This window comes from Crotalus tigris, unplaced genomic scaffold (assembly GCF_016545835.1).
Source record: "Crotalus tigris isolate CLP2741 ecotype Arizona unplaced genomic scaffold, ASM1654583v1 scf7180000024424.1579004, whole genome shotgun sequence".
Taxonomy (NCBI): domain Eukaryota; kingdom Metazoa; phylum Chordata; class Lepidosauria; order Squamata; family Viperidae; genus Crotalus; species Crotalus tigris.
Window position 1 is genome coordinate 1,299,451 of NW_024100591.1, and position 21,138 is coordinate 1,320,588.

At 38.5% G+C, this 21,138-nt stretch overlaps 1 protein-coding gene across 34 annotated transcripts in view; it reads left to right on the forward strand.

Annotated features, from left to right (window-relative positions):
- CLASP1 (cytoplasmic linker associated protein 1) overlaps nt 1–21,138 on the forward strand; it is a 215,205-nt gene that overhangs the window by 73,222 nt on the left and 120,845 nt on the right. For 33 of the 34 annotated variants that reach the window (XM_039330094.1, XM_039330098.1, XM_039330093.1 and 30 more), the window contains 6 exons: nt 1,058–1,136; nt 3,732–3,835; nt 5,319–5,410; nt 5,517–5,592; nt 15,503–15,600; nt 16,397–16,464. In XM_039330094.1, the coding sequence (XP_039186028.1) occupies nt 1,058–1,136; nt 3,732–3,835; nt 5,319–5,410; nt 5,517–5,592; nt 15,503–15,600; nt 16,397–16,464 (517 nt within the window). Of the gene's footprint in view, nt 1–1,057; nt 1,137–3,731; nt 3,836–5,318; nt 5,411–5,516; nt 5,593–10,309; nt 10,447–15,502; nt 15,601–16,396; nt 16,465–21,138 lie in introns of those variants that run through there. The other variant, XM_039330121.1, reaches the window with a different exon arrangement.

Here is a 21,138-nt window from a genome sequence, read left to right on the forward strand (position 1 = left end):
TCTCCTCTCCACCTTGTTTGAAGTATGTATTTGAAGTATCTATTCAAAATCCATAATTCATTTATTAATCTTATATGCTGCTCAATTCTCAATGACTCTAATCCTTTGGTTAGTCATAAATGTACTGCCCACATAAGGATCCCCCCCCCAAGACATCAGTATGGCTTTGATAACATCTTGAAAGATTATTAATAAAGAATGCTAACTGGACATTATTTTAAATAACAATCATTGAATATGAATACATTGTTTTATTACTGCTATGGTACCACATGGTATCATTTTCAAAATGTAATAAGTTTGGTAAACACATCAACAACTTCAACTTATGCAATATTTGACCCAGTTTTTTGAAACTGTTAATGTTAATTTGCTTACTGATAACTTTTAGGTTACAAAATGGTGCATCTTCAGTATAGTTGGATTTGCCATTTTATGTATTTCAAATAATGCGCCTCTCTCCTCACTTGCTTGTCTTAAACCAGTATTGGTAACTTTTATGGAAATTAATCTTTAGACTTGCAGCTGTTCCACTTATTTGCATTTTCCTGAGCTGTTGCATAGACATTGGCTAGGTTTCCTGAATCACAACTAAGAAAAACCACAAACAGAATACAACACTACATAACTGGCCTTCATTCCTCCACTCTTCTGCCTGGACTTACAATGTGGGTTAATTAATCTATAATAAACTACCAAGTTTAAAACTTTAATATCACTCTCTAATCCAGAATCCTTAACCTGCTATTTAAGTATATGGGAAGCAAGGACAGAATTAGCAATAGAACATTTACTGTCCTGAGCAAAGTTGGATAACTGACTAGAGGATTTACTCCAATAAAGGTGCAAAGCATCAGAGAGGACATTGGTTTCTGCCCATCTTAGTCATTGAATTGGGTTTATTTATTTCAGTAGCAGTTGCCTAATTACAGTCTTGTCTACAACATTGGTTACCTAGAAGATTGCATATTCACTGTTTCATATTCATGTTTCTTTTCCATATTCAGAGATTGCCTGCATCTTTTTTACTCTTTTTTGTTTGTTTGTTTGTTTTCAGGTTGTCCTGCTAGGCTTGGACATCTTATCTGCACTGGTGTCACGGCTTCAAGATAGATTTAAAGCTCAAATTGGCACAGGTGAGGTAACTGGAGCCAAGGGATAGGCTGCTCTATTAAACAGGGTGTACTGTCTTTGGTGACTTGCCCTCAAATTAAGTTTATTTCATGATGAAACTAAGGGTCATATGTGTGAGCCAGCTTGTTCTTAACTTGTTAGTTAGAATTAACAGCAACCTGCAATAATTAAAAAAACCAGGAACTTTGCCATTGATATGAAGATGGAAATTACTTTGCATTGTAATAGTGTTAGATAAAAAAAATGGCATAATTATTTTGCTTTTACAGTTTTCGCTGAGGAACAGGCTGGGTTCATACAATATACTAACCTAAAATGCAGTTAGATCAGGGCCGGCCCGCGGGCTGGATGCATCATAGCGAAACCGTGCCCACCCCATTGTTGGCAAAAGCAAAAAAGTTGTGATACATCATGACACGTCACATGATGTTGCAAGTTTGACACCCCTGAGTTAGATGGTTCAGGATCCAGTGGGAATCCAACTTTAATATCACAACGTGTTTTAGCACATTGTGTGAAATAGGCCACTATGTTAAGCCATAATATGGCTTGCTTATTTGGTTAAATATGTCATAGGAATACAGCAATTGTATGAGCCCTGATTTAGGATTTAGTAGGTGGTGTGAACTCAGCAACAAAAAGTGTGCCCTAGAGTTTGCAATCCAAAACTTGATTATTCTGTTTAATGGCATATATTATAATAATAAATATATTTATACCTGCGTCTATCTGCATTGTTGGGGCAAGGAGAAGAAGGAAAGAGACTCTTTCTTGCAGAGTGTGCAAAACATTAAAAAATATGGGCACACTGTCGATTGGGAAAAAGATGGAAAAGGAATTTAGTTTGTAATCAAAGAATCTAGCTAAAAATCCAGGCTCATATTCTCTTTTCAAACTTTTTTTTGTCTCATAGTTTAGAGGTTAACTCTTTGTAAGTCACTTTTAAAGTAGAGATGATTATATCCTGAATGCTACAAGCACTTGAATGAAATTATAGACTCGGCACCAATCACGCTAATGCTAGTTTTCAGCTGATTGGATAATATACCTTTGAGCTTGTACAGGACATTGGGAAGTCATGAAGAGTCAGTCTGGTGTAGTGCAGGGGTGTCAAACTCGCCGCGTCGTGCGAACGTGTTGTGATGTATCGCAACTTTTTTCCCCTTGCTGGAACTGGGGTGGGCGTGGTTTCCGCATGACGCATCTGGCCCGCAGGCCTGCAGTTTGATACTCCTGGTGTAATGGTTAAGGTGCTGCCCTAGAAACCAGAAGATTGTCAGTTCTAATCCTACCTTAGCTGTGACAACCAGCTCTCTCTGCACAACCCCCCTCACATGGTTCTTGTTGTAAGGAAAATAGAAAGAAAAGGTGGCATTTGATATGTTCTCTGCCCTGAGTTACTTATAAAAATAATAAAGGCAGGATAAAAAAAAAATCTAAAAAAGTCAGTACCTGTGAAAGAGTCTCATATATGTGTGATGCTACTGAATTATTATTTACATTTACAGTAGAGATTGCTGAACCTTTAAGGACTCTTGCACATAAGAAACATAAATATACAATCAAGTAAAAGCGTAAAATAAGTGTTCACAAACTAATGAATAAAATGAAGCTTATCAAATCAAAATGCCTTCTGAAAAAGCTCAGAAAGCAGTCAGGTGGGCATAAAAAAAGGAACATTTCTCCTTATGTTCCTTAAAGCAGACACTACTAATAGTTTCTCGAAGATAGGCTGAACCAGTCAGGGCAATTCCAATGAGTGAATCTACTCATGCGAATAATTAGCAGCGAGTTATTTAGGGTTTTAAAAGTTAATGCCAGCACTTTAAATTGTACCCTGGAGCCTATTAGCAACCACTCAGGTCCCGCAACATTGGGTATAATGTATTCCCATTGGCAAACACTGGTCAGCATACAGACTACTGCACTCTGAACTAATTGCATTCTTCCGTGTGATCTTCAGAGACAGCCCCAGGTACTGTGTGTTTCAGTGAGCAAGTGGTGAAAATGAGGACATGAGCCACTGTAGTAAAATCTTACCACCCCAGCTAGGGTCACAATCAATGCACCAGCAGCAGCTGGAAAAACACACCTATCTTTCCCCCCCCCCCAACCATAGCCTCCAACTGCTATTGTAGCAGGATCCATGTGTCCCGAAGAGTCTCATGTCACTAATTAACATTTATGTAAATATGACTGGTTGCCAAGTACCTAAAGTGCAGTCACATGACTGCTGGTGTATGTGTGGCAATCCTAACTTTGAGGATGGGTTGTAAGTAACTTTGGGGGGTTCAAATGATTGTTAAGTGACTTGTCATTAAGCAAAGTCTACTTGTATTGGGTAGTTTACAGGAAGCAGCCATTAATACAGTACATGAAAATAAATATGATTGGACATACTTGGAAAGCTTGCAGCATATACAAGCATCATAATGGCAGGGCAGCCTTTTTCACAGCCTTTTTCTGTTTCTTCTATAAGAGCAGCTTACCAAAACACCGTCAGAGGCATTTGGGTAGACGTATTTTAGTGTTGATCTGAAATACCAACTCTGTTTTTCTGAATCCTCCTTTGTGATTGCCTTTCTTTTTGTCTCCAGTGTTACCTAGTCTAATTGACAGACTGGGAGATTCAAAAGACTCCGTACGAGAGCAGGATCAGGCCCTGTTGTTAAAAATCATGGAACAAGCTGCTAGTCCCCAGGTGAGCTCTTGGAAACGTACAGCAGTCAGGCAAACCTATGGTACCTGCTCCAAGAAAACTTTTCACAAGAGGGCTCAATTCGTAATGGACATTTTTATTATGCCTAAGAAACTCTATTGTTCAAATAGGATGGGTGCTGTGTATCTATCAAAAGCATACAGGTGGAAGAAGGACTATAGCAGCAAAATTGTCCTCAGTACTTTGGGAAGCCAGCACAACAGTAGCAGGATTGATATCAGTGCAGAAAATATCCTTAATTGAAGTGACCAAGAACATAATCAAGAATCTTTTTATGATGTGATAAAGCTGGAGCATACAGCTAACCTGTGTGTTTGTTCAGAGTATTTGTGCTCCTTTTTTAAATTGAAATAAACCGGAATTGAAGCATACTTTTTGTAGGTACCAAAAAGAACAAAACAGGCACAGGGGAATGGAGATAGGGAGGGAGTGATGCTGATTAGATTTCAGTCCTTGAACATAAAGTTTCTATTTATAATCTATGCAGAGCAATATTTAAGAAGATCCTCAACCTCTGCCCTTTATGCTCAAAAGTCTACTTTGCATTATATTCAACCGATTAAACAACAGTAAATATATTGTAAGAACTCTGAGAAAAAGTCAGTAATTTAGCTGCCATAGTTCCATAGCTACAGGTAGTCCTCAACTTACCACCCTAATTGAGGCAGGAATTATGGTTGTAAGTTGTGCTGGTTGTTAAGTGTGTCATCACTTGACCTGATTTTATTACCTTTTTTGCACTGGTCATTAACTGAACACCACAGTCATTAAGCAAACCAATCAAACTGATCATTTTTAAAGTAGCAGGATGACCTTTTCCATGGAGAACATGTTGTCTTTGTTTTTTGCTCATTAATATTTATTAATTCCTCAGGTTGTATGTCTATTCCTTTAAATGGTGTAATAGATAAGATTTTGTTTGCTATAAAATAAAATAAAAGATGCTAATGAAATCCAACCAGTTGCCATCAAAAAGTTTTTGTCATGATGTCGGAATATTCTGGGTCTACAGAATAGAGATTAGGATGTACTTGAGATTGTAACAACAGGTTGCCTATCTGTGCTTTAAAACTTCTGAATAAAATTATAGATTATGAAGTATTTTATGTATAAATAATATATGTTTAGCATTCTGTCAGAACAGTGGAATCTTACACAAGGTATTTTTAATTTGATGTTCAAAACATAACTTTTGAGAGCCTTTATATATGGATAAGATAGGAGGCCATTTCAGTATACTCCCACCCAGTAAAAATAAACTTCTAAAATATTTTTCAATAGTTAAATTAGTTGCACTTGCCTACACTGCTTTCATTCATTTATGCATCCGCACATATACATTACATGTGCAATCCTGTCACGCTTCCTTATCTTGTGACAATAGGATGTTCAGGATCAAGCAGATGCAACTGATCTTGGTTTAGGGTGTTTTCCCTCCCCTTACTTTCTTATATTTATGTGACAGTACGTGTGGGACAGAATTTTGGGAGGATTCAAACACAAGAATTTCCGGACAAGAGAAGGAATTTGCCTCTGCCTTATTGCAACTCTTAATGCGTAAGTTGGACTATTATGCCTAATTTATATCTGCATTCAGTTGCTTTGAAAAATACTTTAGTTGATATGTTGCTTGCTTTCTTTTTCTCTTCTTCCTCTGTTTTAGATCTGGAGCTCAGAGTTTAACCTTGAGCAAGATTGTGCCCCATATATGTAACTTGCTTGGTGACCCAAACAGCCAGGTGAGTATTTAATGCTCTATATTTGCTTACTTATATCCTTCCTGGGGAAGAATATCTGTGCTAGAGGCTTTATTTTATGAGACATGGTGGTGCAGTGGTTAGAATGCAGTACTGCAGGCTACTTCTGCTGACTGCCAGCTGCCAGCAGCTCAGCAGTTTGAATCTCACCAGGCTCAAGGTTGATTCAGCCTTCCATCCTTCCGAGGTCAGTAAAATGAGGACCCAGATTGTTGGGGGCAATATGCTGACTCTGTAAACCTCTTAGAGAGGACTTTAAAGCACTGTGAAGCAGTATATAAGTCTAAGTGCTATTGCTATTTGCGTTTTATTTTATTTCAAAGCTTTACCACACCACATTCATATGGCCGGGAAAGTTTTAACTTTTTTTTTTTTATTGATAGCAGGTACCTATATATTTTAAAATATGTATCATTATCTTTAAGCAGTAACTCCTTATGGAAGCTCTTTTTTCTGGGACTCACATGACTACTGCTCCACAATTCCAGGAAAACATGCAATTAATTTAAGACATGTTGACAGATATTATGCAAAATCGTAAGGTTGAATGACCTCAGGGGCCATTTGAAACAGGGTCATATATAATTTTGGAGTATCTGTGGTAACTTTGAACATTAGTTAAGTCAACTATCGTATCTCAAGGACTACCTGTATTGCACTGAAATCATAAGCTTAAATTAATTAGTAGGAGATCAGCTTTTCTGCTCAAACTGTGTACACTTTCAAAAGGATGCTGAGACATTTGCAATGCATATTTTGACTGCTGCAGCTGATTCATAGATTGAAGACTGTTTTGTATGAAAACTTATGTGTGAATAGACAATATAAAGAATGGTTGAAATTGTTGGCTCTCTTCTTCCATCCTATTTTCATTTCCGATTTACTAATCCTATTATTAAAACAGTGTCACTAATGTGACAAAATAATGTTTTTTCAGCCTGATGTTGAAGCCTGAAAAAAATTCCTGCCTGCTTTAAGGAATAGCAGGAGGTCATATGAATAGCAGAGAGGTTATGTGGACACTAGGTATAAATATTTCTTCGAAATCATTTTTAAATCAGCTACTGTCCTAACAAATACTGGAGACCAACTGTTATTAGAGTGTAAAGAGGAAGGTTTCCATTGTTTTACAGGTATTTTTCTCTGTTTCTTGGTATGGTGTAGCTAGTCTTTCCCAAAAATGTAGACATTTCCTAATTATTCCTCATCTTAATCTTTTTGAGCCTGACTTACTTTAAACCATGTTCTTTGCAAAAATCTTGTTATTCTCCTGATCAGGCCAAGATAGAATTGTACCAGTTCCGATCCATATATAATTAGAAATGAACCTAATTATTAATGGATATGAAGTGGTCTAAAAATAGCTCAGTTAATTTAATAATTGGAGTTTACTGAAAGGGGTAGATAATTCATATCTTATCAGAGCATAATCTATCTTTCACTAATTGCTGTAAAGCCACAGTGAACCAGCACTGTCTTGTTAATTGCAATATATCCATCATTTTGGGAACCTAGTGTTCCACAATTTCATCTGGAACACTTCACACTGCTTCTGGATTTGTGGATTTAATCTTAGAAACTGCCAGACAGGCTTGGGGTGGTATAATTTGGGAGGAAATTTGGTGTAGTCTGAAAAGATAACAGTATTCTTATTTCTAGTTGAAACAAAGTAGAAAAGACCATTGATTTTTAGATTGGTTTGCTTTTGAATAATTGTTTGGGCTTTTCTTTGAGGTATTTTCTTTGTTCTTTTAAATGATTTGCACCTTAAAGGATTATGTAGTATTAAAACTTTGCTTTCAATATTTAAACGATATTTAATGTATTTCAGACCTTTACTGTATTATTCCAAATCCTAATTTTTATCATGATTTTTCACCTTCTGCTTTCTTTCTTCATATAATAATTGTGCTGTAAGAAAAAAAATGCAGTTATCTTCATTCACTACTCCTAGAATGGATGCCAGGATTTAAATATTGTAGGCAAGAGTACCAATACCTTTGAGTTTCTAATTCCTTTCTGCAAAGAGTTTCCATGTTGCTCAGATAATTCATTTGAGTAGAAAGCTTAATATAGCACTAAAAAGTAAATGCCGCATGATAAACTTTATTATGAAAACCACTGTTAAGAAAATCCAACCAAGTATAACGTTGGCCATGTTTTTGTATATTGATCTGGCTCTTAGCAGGTGTACCTAAGCTCTCTTTAGGGGCCATCATGTATTTTATTATTGAATTTTAATTGTATAAAATGAGGTAATTGGGATGCCTCTTTTATACTGTTCTATATTATTGTATCCTACCCAGAAATTTGGAATTGGGCATTGCAAAAAAACTTTTGATAAGTACACCAATGAATAGTTCCCCCTAAATCCATAGAATCAGTGTTTTGCTTCTGGGACTTACTTTATTGATATTTAAACGATAAAAAATAAACTTGCGTGCCTGTTTTAGTGAAATACGTTTTTTTATTTTTCTCTTAATCTGCCATGAAATCTATGATGATTAACTAAACATCAAGGCTTTTTTTGTCATAGAACGCCCAGAATGGATTTCCGGCACCATTTTTGGATGGAACCTTGTAGGGTAGGCAAGGCGGGTTGTATGACATGTGTGAGTTCCGGCACCTTTTTTTTTATATACAAAAAAGCATTGGATTTTATTAAAAACAGTTTCCTGTTTATATAACTCAAAATTTATTTAGAACTGTTTTGTCCAGCTTGGTACTTTCTATATGAACTGAGTATTGGCCAAGATGGCAGAGAATTTTAGAAACTGTAGCCCAAACCAATCAAGAAGACACCAAGTTGAAAGAAACTGACAGAATAATATTTTAAATCACTTATCTTTTTTCCTCCAATTTTCCTGCAGGAAAGGGAATAAACTAAGTGCCTCATGTTGTTGCTGTAAGGCAGGGGTGTCAAACTCAATTTCATTGAGGGCAAATCAGCATTGTGGTTGCCCTTGGGGGACTGGGATGGGTGTGGCCTACTGGGTGGTGTAGCTGGGGTGGGCATGGGCAGCTCGATATTACTCACTTCAAAGGTGCCTGGGCAGGACTGGGACAGATCTGAGGGTCTAAGGTAGAGGAGGATGGGACTGGGATGAGTGCCGGGACATGGTCCCTCTCTCCCTCCCTTTCTCTGTTCCTTTTTTCCTTCCTCTGTTCCTTCTTCCCTCCCACCCTCCATTCCTTCTTCCCTGTACCTACCTTCCTTCCTTCCTTCCTTCCTTCCTTCCTTCCTTCCTTCCTTCCTTCCTTCCTCTCTCCTCCCTCCATTCCTTCCTTTCTTCCTCTCACCCTCCGTTCCTTTTTCCTGGTTCCTCCCTCTGTTCCTTCCTTCCTCCTTCCCTTTTTCCCCTCCCTTCCTTCCTCTCTCCTTCACACCCTCCCTTCCCCCCTTTGCCTTCTCATCTCTTTCCTTCCCCCGTGCTCAGGAAGGGGTGATGGGAGGGGGAGAGATTGCCAGAGCTGCCATGTTGCCGCTGGTCTTGCTATCCTGCATGGGGGGGGGGCTGTGCTGGTGAAAGGAAAGCCTCGTGGCTGCAAGGCTGGAGGTGCTGGGGGCGGGGCAGCACTGATCTACAACTTGGTTGCATTCATCAAAGTCAGAACGTGCTCAGGCTAAGATCCACTGGAACCAGCAAGGAGCTGCCTCGCCACCTCTGCCCTGCCCCCGGGTGTGTGCACAGGAGACGGCCAGTGCTGGCATCCTGGTGAAGTCAGCCTGCAGGGCAAGACAGGCAGCAGGGACGCTGGACTCCGCTTGCGTGTGCACCCAAGTGGCGGGACAGAGCTGCCCCGTGGATTTAATGCTGAGCACGTTCTGGCTTTGATGGATGCAACCAGGTTGTAGATCAGTGCCCGGTCAGCCTGGGCCGGTCCGAGGTGTGGCGGGCCAGTCCTTCACTCTTTCCAGAGTAGGTCCCCGGGCCGGACAGAACCACATATCGGGCCGCATCCGGCCCACGGGCCTTATGTTTGACATGTCTGCTGTAAGGCAAATTAGTTGCTGGGTTGTTGAAAGGAAATGCTAGTGACTGTGACAGAAAATGTACATTTAAGTTTTCTCCTTTTATTTCTTCTGTAGTGCTACTCTTCTGAATGCAAATAACCCTCTCTCATGGGTAATTCTTCACTAATACTTGGCTCTCTGAAGATGGGGCTAACAGCACGGTCTTATTCTTTGGTAGTTCTCTGAAATATATTTTTTCATCTATATACAAAAAATGACTGTTGTTTATCTGCCTTTTTGTTTATTTCTTTTGGGGAATGAGGTGGGCTACTTGTGAGGTATTGGAATTGCCCAGGGATCCTGAGTTGATTCTTCCTATCCCAGGGCATGGGTGGGATACGTAAGGCCAGTAGTGGAAGTCCAGGTTCCAGAACCTTTGCCTATCAGCAGTTGTACCCTTGAACAGTGACAGTTGGGAAAAATATACATACATACATACATACATACATACATACATACATACATACATACATACATAGTTTTGGTGGGAGGATGCACAAAAATATCCTTTAACATGTATGTTTGTCCCTCCTGTGATCATTCCTTTCCTCAAGATGATAGGACCTTGTGCGGTCTATTGGCAAAGTCTTACTTCCCTCTAGTCTTGCAACACAGTGGCTTACCTGTGGTTACCATGGAGACAAAAAGAGCTTTCAGCCATGATAGGCCAGATAGGTGGAAGAACAGCATGGAAGGACCGTTTGGGAGGAGGATAGAGGCCTAGTGAGGATGGCTGGCAGGATGAGTATGATTTGTGAGAAAGAAGAATGGAGGATTAATTAGAAAAGTTTGCACCTTTGTGAGACAAAAATACAGAAGAGGTAAGTATTTTCTGGAAATGCTACTGTTAATGTCTGGATGCGTATGTGTGTTCTCCCTAGATCAATTTTGGATTTTAACCTCTTTTTAAACTGGAACTTCCCTTCTGAATCAGTATTTGATGCTGATCAAAGATAGGTGGCTACATTGACCTATTATGACATCATTTGTAAGGCCATTCAAATTATATTTTCATTATAACCACATTTATTTATCAAATTTCTACACCACCCATCTCACCTCTGTGATCTTCTAGTGTATTAGAGGTCCTTGTGCAGAATTCAAAAGTTCAGCTTAAGCAAAACTATTCTGCATTTTTAAAAAGTGTTGCTTTTTTAAAAAAGTGAGATTAAATGCTTTAGATTAGGGCCTTGAGTCTGAAGTGGATGCCAAATCTGATGCAGTGTATATTGACCAAGATTCCTCCTATGAATAGTTCACTTATTTTCATTTTATTTATGTTATTTATTTAAATGTATTGGCAGTCTAACTCCAATGTAATCTGGGAACTACACAAAACTAAAAAAAAACATAAAAACAGCTAAAAACATTAAATAAGATGGATAGTATGGATTAAATTAATCTAATAAACAAATCAGATTGGTTTTAACTATTGGCTGAATAAGTTATATTGGCCTCCTTCACACTTAACTACTATAAGTCTAGATTTACAAACCACTATGGCTGGGTTCTTGCATCATGCCAAAAGAAAATCAAAAGCCAAGCCTGTTGCTGTTCAGCATGATAAATTATTTTGCTTTTGTCTTAGTCTACTTTCACTTAATTCTCATTCCCCCTATTTAAAAAAAACAAGAAATATTATTTCTTGTCTCTAGAAAAGGTAGGAGATCCAAAGCTGTCTGTAAAATTTAGAAAAGCCAGATTTTTAGTATGAGCTTTTAAAAGATTGTTTAACACTTTCTTCCATTAATCATGATGGCAAGAAACATGTTTATCTTGCAGGTTTACTGTAAATATATTGACAAAAAGTTAGTAATCTGCGCATACCGATAGAAGAGAAACAGAGTTTGATTCCTCTAATAACAATCTGCTGCAGTGGTACACTGATTTTGGAGGAGGATATTTTCCTTCTCTAGGAATATACTTTGATTCCATGTTAATGCTAAGGGAAAATGTGGTCCTTTTTTATTAATGTACTAATCTCTGCATTTTTATTGTTATCTATGGCTAGCAAACCAGGGTATAAGGCTGGAAGGATTGAAATGTGATCAGTTATGCTAGACTGTACTGAAAGTCAGATAGTTAATTGTATGCCCATACAAATTACCATAAAGCTAGCTAGATGAGTCTTTTGCAGCAACACATTGCAAAATGTCTTGTGGCACCTTATATATGCCATATTTATTACTACAGATACTTTCATGGATTGTGATCTCCTTAGGCAGTTCCAGCTTGTCTACTAATCTGCTCTGATATTATTTCTCAAAGCCTTCAGAAATGGTCTCCATAATTGGATGAATAATGATGACATTCTCTTTGACGCTTTTAGTTTTTTTGCTTCCACATTAAGTTGTGAAAAAAGATGCTTTGCCAGGTACATTCACTCAGAGATTTGTTTACCACACAGGAGAAGTCCTGGCCTGGAGTGAATTACTTTGGGAATTGCAGTTTGGTGGCTGCTATCATTAGATTTAGAAAACTGTAAAGGACTATCTTTTCTACCAAGCGCTCACTTACCTACTTATTCACTCACTCACTCGTTCATTCTTTCCACTTATCATCTTATCATTATCAGATTGACTCTTTTATTTGTTGTTTAATTTACTTTGATTTTAACTTTCATTTTGGAACTTTCTGTACTGTCTGTACTTTTTGTTTTAACGTTGTTATCTGCTTTGCCTACTCATTTAAGTAGAAGGTAAAATAATCCATGGATGGATAAATAGTAGATTGTGATTTTCTGCGTTGTGTGAACCCATCCTGTTATGATTGATTTAATACTTGGTTAAAATAATGAGTTGCATGAATAGACATTATTAAAAAATGAGAAGATTTCTTTTCTTACCAAGAAATATTGAAACACACAAACACATTGATTGCTCAATGAAATTTTCTTTAACTGGAAAATTGGCCATGGTGTTTGCTTGTTTCAGCAATTGTTTGTTTGCCTTGTTTCAGCAATTGTTTTTTTCTGTAAGCAAGTACAGTTGTTAGCTTTGTGTTGTTTCATCACAACATCAAACCATGATGTGCTTTCTGAACAGTGCCCTTATAGACGGGAGAGATGATGTGGGGAAATGGTAGTGGGAAGAACCACTATAACCTGGTTCTCAGGTAAGCAGGAAATGTACATGCAGACATAAATCCCAGTAAAAAACTTAAGAAGTCATGAGCATCTCCCTCCCTTTTTATTTCCCGTTTAACTCTACACAAAATGTGTACATAGAATTCAAAGCAAACCTTGGCTGCCTAAATATGCAGACCTAGCCATGTTTATAATTAACTTGTTTAAAATTTGTTGCAACTGGTTTTAAAACATTTTTTCTAGTTCAATTGTATGAATGAACCTGTTTCTATGTAAGGTTGAAGTCAAGAAGACCCTTAATATCAAGGAGGGAGGAAAAAGTGGAGGAGGCGAGAGGACTATAGGAATTTGGTCCTACTTGTAAAAGTAATTTTAAGTATCCGTTTAGGGCAGTGTTTCTCAACCTTGACAATTTTAAGGCATGTGGACTTCAACTCCCAGAATTCCACAGCCAGCATTGCTGGCTGTGGAATTCTGGGAGTTGAAGTCCACATGCCTTAAAATTGTCAAGGTTGAGAAACACTGGTTTAGGGTAATATGAAAAGTAGGCCTTTGTGTAAGCAATCTGTAACAGCCAAGGTCAGTTGATGGATATAGAAATAGATCTGTAAAATTCACTTTGTTTTCTGTCCTTTGGCTTTAGAAGGAAGTATAAATAATTAAGTGCTATCAATAAAGAAAGGTGTTTGTATCTCAGGGTTGAAATGAGGGGTCTTTGGTCCTCTCCCAAGGACCTCTCAATGAAGTACTGTCTCTTTCAACACAACTCTTATAGAAATGAGGATGTGCTTGGGACCTGTATCGTTACATTCTTTGAATATGCACCGTCATATGGTTGAAATGGTTTATTCAGAAGGAAACTTAACTCTATATTACCCCTAAAAGTGCAAGAATTGGTAGTACATCAATGCCTTAGAAGGAGAATTTCTTACAAAATAATCTAGGCATTGTAGTCCTTGACTTACAACTGTACATAAGTGGTAATGGTCGTAAAATAGGCTGATTAGGTGTCCAACCCGATTTTATGACATTTTTTTGCAGTGGTCATTAAGTGAGCACAGTAGTTGTAAAGCATCTGTCCTAGTTCTTAAGCAAGCTATATGGTCATTATGTGAACCAGTTGTTTGCTATGGGCATGCTTTTGCTGAAAACCAGAAGTAAATGCCATTTTCAGCAAAACTGTCAGAGAAAACGATCACTTGATCACAGATGCTGCAAACAGACACAAATGCAACCTTTTGCCCAGCTCCCAAAGTTTGGTCATGTGACAACAGGTGGGCCTCAACTGTCAGAACTTCAAATCTGGATCATAAGTAGCCCCCTGGCTAAGCAAAAGTCACTAAGTGACCGGTCATTAATCATGAACTATCTGTATAGAAATTATTTTCCAATAAGCTAAAATATAGTAAGACAGGCTATTAGCATGAATTACACTAAGCTTTTAAGAATCTTGGGTTCCTTCAGAAGAATTTTGAAAGCTTGTACTTTTGTTTAATCATGGTTTTATTGTCTGCATATCATTGGGAATACTGATTTACACTAACTGTGGTCATTTCAAAGAAGCTAAATGAAGATGAACCTATTGCGACTTCTAAAGCCAAATGTCTTGAAATTAACTATAGTTATTTTTAATCATAAATTGATGTGTATTCAGCGTGATATGGGAAACTGCCTTATGCTAACTCTTAAGATCAACTGATAAAACTCTCTAGTTTGATAGCTTGCATTTGCTGATAATACCTTTGTAGAATTTACACTAGCCCTACATAGAGATTCTGAAAATAGAATCCATTTCTTCAGGCAGAATTATGTGCAATTTTATTCTCAGCTATGGCCCCTCCCTGGGATAACTAGATATAATATGGGTGGCTGTTAAGGTGTTAGACTAGAAGCAGAAAGACCCAAATTCAAGTTATTTTCAGCCATGGAATCTCACTGGATGATTTTTGGCCAGTTAATCTTCCTCAATTTACTCTGTTTCACAGAATTGTTGATGTGGAGGAAATCATGGGAGGAATGAGGACTATGTATACTGTCTTGAGCTCTTGAAGGAAAGGCAGAATATAAACCTATTAAATAAATGGGTATTACTGTCACATTCACATATTTTGCAATAGAAGTGGTATAGTGGAATTCCTAGAAAAAGAATTTCAGTGCAAAGTTCTGTCGGAGGTTCAATTATACCATATTATGTATTTCTCTGTGTATCATAACATTTCTATAAGAATTTCGAAATTGCCATTTCTAAGACATTGTATTCTCTTGTTCTGGCATAGCAGGCAATGCCTTAGGTAGTAGTGCTTGTACATCACACTGGGTCATTAAATAATAATGCAGTAAAAGTGCCATGCTAGGTCTGCATGCATCATCCTGTAGCCAAAAGTGTGCAACTTCCAAATCATCAATTTGTGCTTTGGTAAAATGGCTAAGCATGTAGATCACGGGCTATGTATGGTTGCACAAGCCACAAAGTGAAACTTCAGTTGTAGTGGAACAGTTTAATATTAAATGGTTTCAGCTAAAGGAAAAATACCAAAATTTGACCTGAGTTCAAATCATACAGGATACCAAAGTAAGTTTAATTACTTTCAGCATTATTGGTTCATAATATTTGAAAATGGAGAGTACGTTTGCCAAGAAATAGAGAAAGTCTGCAAAAGTTTCCTTAAGCTAGCCATGCCTTGCAATTTTACTAAGGCTTTGGTTTTGACAGTGTGTAGAGTAATATCATTGCTTTTTCTTTATGCAGCTGAACATATACAAATATTTTCCTTTTGTTATTTAATGATTAGGTTCGTGATGCAGCAATAAATAGTCTTGTAGAAATCTACAGACATGTAGGTGAACGTGTAAGAGCTGATCTCAGCAAAAAGGGATTGCCACAGTCTCGGTGAGTGAAAAGCTTCTCTTTCTGAGTTTTGTTCGTTTGTTAGGTTTTGAAGTCCACTTTTAAAAATCAGATTATCGTGAGGATTTGGCAACTCTCAATTATGATACTATCTTACAAATAATGAGATTAAAACCCATTCTGAATTAGTGGCATTTTATACGTGTATGTTCCTGGAAAAGTATGTGCAGGTAGTCTTCAATGTACAGCCATAATTGAGCCCACAATTTTGGTTGTAAATTGTGATGGTTATAAAGCAGGTAACCACATGACTAAGACTTAGTTTTATAACCTTATTATGGCAGTCTTTAAGCAAAACTGACAGTTGTAAGGTGAATCCATTGTTTGCTATAGGGCAGTTTTTCCTGGAAACCAGAAATAAACACCAGTTTCCACAAAAATATCATAAATTGCCAGTGTATGTGAGCCAGTTATCATGTGACCACAGGGGGTCCTGGATGTTGAAAGTTTGGGTCATAAATAGTTTTTTTTGGGGGGTCCATTGTCCATCACTAAATGACCAATTATAAGTTGAGGACTACCTGTATCTTTTGTTTCACTAAATTAAAACTAAGACTGAAGAATGGACTAAATTTTCTCAGAGTAAGAGAAATATAGTTCACTTTATGTACAGATTTGAAATTCCATAGTCTTTAAAATATTTAGCCTCTTTTGTTTTCATTTACATTTAATTAAAAAAGAGAAAAAGAAGGACTTAAAATTAGAGAAACAAATGTGCTTTATTTGGTTGTCATTTAAGTGCTGACAAAATCATTATTCTTCATTTTTTTCCAACCAGGCTGAACATCATTTTTACAAAATTTGATGAAGTCCAGAAATCAGGCACCATGATCCAAGGAGCTGGTGGTGAGTAGTAGTGTTTTCTTCAAATAAGATTAAATCAGTGTTGTAAAGTCTTTAAAATAGTTTTAAATTTTCTTTTATTCTTAAATTATGAGGATCATGCTTTTCTACTTTCGTATATTACTTCTGGAGGAACATTTCATTTTATATATATAGACGTGTGTGTGTGTGTGTGTGTGTGTGTGTGTGTGTGTGTGTGTGTGTAAATATATTGGGCTGAAACCCAATGAATCGGTCCATATGCAATGTTAGAATATTTTCAGAATTATAGAAATACGTCTTATGCTCATGTGATTTCTGCGACCTCTGTATGCTCAATTATTTCATAGTTTGAGGGGGACTAAATTTTAATGTAAACAAAATACTTCACTATCTTATTTAAAGTCTGTAAAGTGTTGGTAAAAAGGATGATTTATGACAGCTAGGAGATTATCTAGATCAGCTTCCCCAACATGTTGCCCTTCGAATGTTTTGGATTATAATTCCTATGTATTCTATCCAACTTCTGGAGAATACCAGATTGTGGAAGATTGTTCTTGCATAGATAAAATGGAATATTTTAAGGGTCAAAATTTGCATTGTCAGAGCAGCAGGTTTTCTGGTTGAATCATGGTTTAAAAAATGCCACCATATTATATGCTGGGCATGACTATTTAAACTTCACAGTGCTTTGCTTAACATTAAGTAACAAATATTAAGATGCTTTGTTTGACAAGGTTTGTCATTGAACAGAGATGTCAGATTTTGAGAACTAGTTTAGGGTTTAACAAGCATTCATTGCAACTGTAAATGTATTCCAGAGTAAAGTGCTAGATATAAGAGATTCATGCTGGATTTGATATTTTTTGTAGTCAATAAATAAGTGTTTAACTTAGAGAAAAGATACTATGTAACCTATTTATCTTTTCATTTGAGGAACTGATGATCATTGATGATCATCTTATGAAGGAATTATTGGTTAAGAAATAATAGTTTTTGTGAACGCAAAGGCACAGTTGGTATTATGTCCTCACTTCAGGAAGTAAGTTTATTTGTGTGTGTGTGTGCTTGCATGCATACATCTATGCATATTAGGGTGGTGGAGGTAATTTGATGGTGCAGATTAGTTGATTTATGTGTGATCAGTGCATAGTAAATAAATTAGGAAAAAATAGTCCCCACTTTCTTCGGCAAAAATAGATTCAAATGAATAGAAAGGCAATATTTGTTATTTACATAGCTTAGAGCTGCTCTAGTTAGCTCACTGTACGTGGCGTGCAAGTCCTAATATGTAATTGGGATTAAAAACAATAAAAATCAAATTTAAAAACAAATTATACATTATAATACTGGGGGTGATGTAAAACTGGAAAACATAACTGGTAATAACATATGATAAAACTGGGAGAAGAATAAAACCATGAGAGTTATTTATAGCAAATGTGATTCCATAATTTAGTGGAACAGCCATGTTTTCATAAAATTTCTGAAGAGAAGCAATTGTTCAGATATCCTGGGAGATGGAATACTGTTCCATAGGAGGAGGCAGTCACTGAAAAAGTATGCTTCTCTAAAGATGACGGCATAAAGAGCCAACTTAAATATATGCTATAAGTTTTAAAATAGGTGTAAGGAAAGCATCCTTTAGTATTATCCATGCTAGCTAGGATTGCTAACAACAACTGGATGATCTCCATCTCATTCTTACTCATTTAATACCTTTTCATTGCCTTTAAAATTAGAGAAACACACACACACACACACACACACACACACACACACACAATGATTGTTACTTAAATGCTGCTAAAATCTTTGTTCTCATTTAGGGATTTTAAATTTTGACTGTTGAATTGTTATCTTTTTTTCCCAAATGGGTTATACAGTGTTGAAAATGGTCCTAATAAATAACAGTTGAAAATAGGAAAGCTTGATCTTGGTTCCTCTTTGGAATTCTCATGTTTGTTTCATGTAAATAATATCATTGACCTTCATATATTAAAGATCATACTTTAAATCTTCGTTTGCTCTTGAATTAGATGAACTGACCATTCTTTAAGTATAAGATTTCTTTTCCTCTTCCATTATAGGGCACGGGAAATAGAAAATAAAATACCAGCTTTATGATTGTTATCTATAATGGCTTTGTTTTTAAGTTTTTATAATAGTATTAATAAAATGCCAGTTATTAGATACAAATTGTGATTTGAAGCAGGCTTTACTTTATGTAACAGAAAGAAGGATTTAATCTTGCTGATATGCCATAGTTGCTAGGTTACAGGAAGGTTTTTCATTTTTTTTATAGCAAAAAATAGTGCTAAACTGCATGCTGGATTTCTCACTGATTCTTAATATTCTATCTATGCACATATGTGTTTATGTGTATGTGTATGTGAGAAAGAGAGATCTGTAAATTGTTGGATTCAGCTAATTATTTTTCTGTTAGCAGCCTTTTCTGTAGTTTCAGTAGAAATCTATTTTGGGATGTGAAGTGAGGTGATTGACACCTTTGCCTATTATCCTTTAGAGCAGTGGTTCTCAACCTTCCTAATGCCGCGACCCTTTAATACAGTTCCTCATGTTGTGATGACTCCCAACCATAAAATTATTTTTGTTGCTACTTCATAACTGTAATTTTGCTACTGCTTTGAATCGTAATGTAAATATCTGATATTTTCATTGTTACGAATTGAACATAATTAAAGCATAGTGATTAATCATAAAAACAATACAGCAATGCTCGCTGGAGAAGCTTACTCTTTCTTGTTCAAAAATGTTGGGAGGGAGGGAAGGGGAAGGAAGGAAGGAAGGTTGAAGGGGAAAGGAAGGAGATGGAGAAGGAGATTGAAGGGGAAAGGAAGGAAGGAAGGAAGGAAGGAAGGAAGGAAGGAAGGAAGGAAGGAAGGAAGGAAGGGGAAAGAGATTGAAGTGGAAAGGATGGAGATGGAAGGAAGGAAAGAAGGAAGATTGAAGGGGAAAGGAAGAAGATAGAGAAGGAAGGAGATTGAAGGGGAAAGGAAGGAAGATTGAAGGGGAAAGGAAGGAGATGGAGAAGGAAGGAGATTGAAGGGGAAGGAAGGAAGGAGAGAGATTGAAAGGGAAGGGATGGAGATGGAAGGAATGAGATTGAAGGGGAAGGAAGGAAGGAGAGAGATTGAAGGGGAAGGGATGGAGATAGAGAAGGAAGGAGATTGAAGGGGAAAGGAAGGAAGGAAGATTGAAGGGGAAAGGAAGGAGATAGAGAAGGAAGGAGATTGAAGGGGAAAGGAAGGAAGGAAGATTGAAGGGGAAAGGAAGGAGATGGAGAAGGAAGGAGATTGAAGGGGGAAGGAAGGAAGGAGAGATGGAAGGGAAAGGGATGGAGATGGATGGAAGGAAGGAAGATTGAAGGGGAAAGGAAGGAGATGGAGAAGGAAGGAGATTGAACGGGAAAGGAAGGAAGGAAGATTGAAGGGGAAAGGAAGGAGATGGAGAAGGAAGGAGATTGAGGGGGAAAGGAAGGAAGGAGAGATTGAAGGGGAAGGGAAGGAGATGGAAGGAAGGAAGGAAGGATTGATTGATCTTTGGACAGTCATGTTTTTCTAGATGGTGATGAACTGCAACTCCCAGCATTCCCCCCTGGGACCTGCCTGCCCCTCCAACCTCCTGAGCGCCATCGCAGCGGCAGGGTCGCAGGAGCCCCTTTCCATGCTGTGCAGCCCTTCACCACCATGACCCTTCCCCAACTCGTTGCACGTCAGAGGGGCGCAGCCAGAGTGCCAGGTCCCACTCGGAAGGTGCTGCTTCTCCCCTCCTGGCCCGGCCGGCTGGCCTCCGATGCAGATGCGGGCATCGCTGCTGCCTGGCTGCTTCCGAGGCCCGGAGCCCGGCGAGCCGAGAAGGAGCCGCTCCTGCCCACCAGTCCCAGGGCTGAGGTGGCCTCTGACGGCGAGGGAGACGGGCTGGGCAGCGCGGGGAGGCTCCGGTGCAGAGGGCAGCCGGGGGTGGAGTGCAGCCGGGCAATCAGGAGGCGTGGAGACCGGCTCGGTGCCGCAGCTCAGCTCAGCCAGCAGCAGCAGCGCGTTGCCAGAGCAGGGCGGGAAGAGAGGGGGCGGTGGTGGCAAGTCATGAAAGCAGCGTCCATACGTTCAGGGTGCAAATGCCTTGGACGGTTTGGCTCCCCCACCCCTTTATTTACTGATCTGCCACAAGCTCGTGCAAACAAGCCCTGAGGAGTTCTGAACGAGCGGTCGTTTAAAAAAAAAAAGCTTTAAGCAACGAGGCAGAAAGGGGAATTCACTCACAGCTCTTTTTTTCCCCTTTCTCGGCGACTGGGAAGGCAGCAGCCAGAGACACTGCTGTACAAAGGGAGGTGGAGAAAGGGGCGAGGGGGAAAACCTCACTCAACTTTTGCCCTTATCAGACCCAGTTCCCTTCTGGTCGACCCCCTCCCACCCACCCGTCCCCTTCACCTCCCGCTACAGATCGACACTACCACTCGGGAGTATTTCGCCAGGCTTTTTTTTTTTACCTTGGCCCTGTGCTTCTCCCAGACGGAAACCAGGCAAGAGGACCTGAAAGACGCTGAGCAGGAGGTTCATAGCCATGCGACGCGGCAGTAGCTGCTCTGTGATGGGTAGCGCAGCCCCGCCATGCTGCTGAGATGGCTGCTTTCCTGTCTGCCCGAGCTGGCTGGCGGAAATAGCCTTGAGCAGAAAT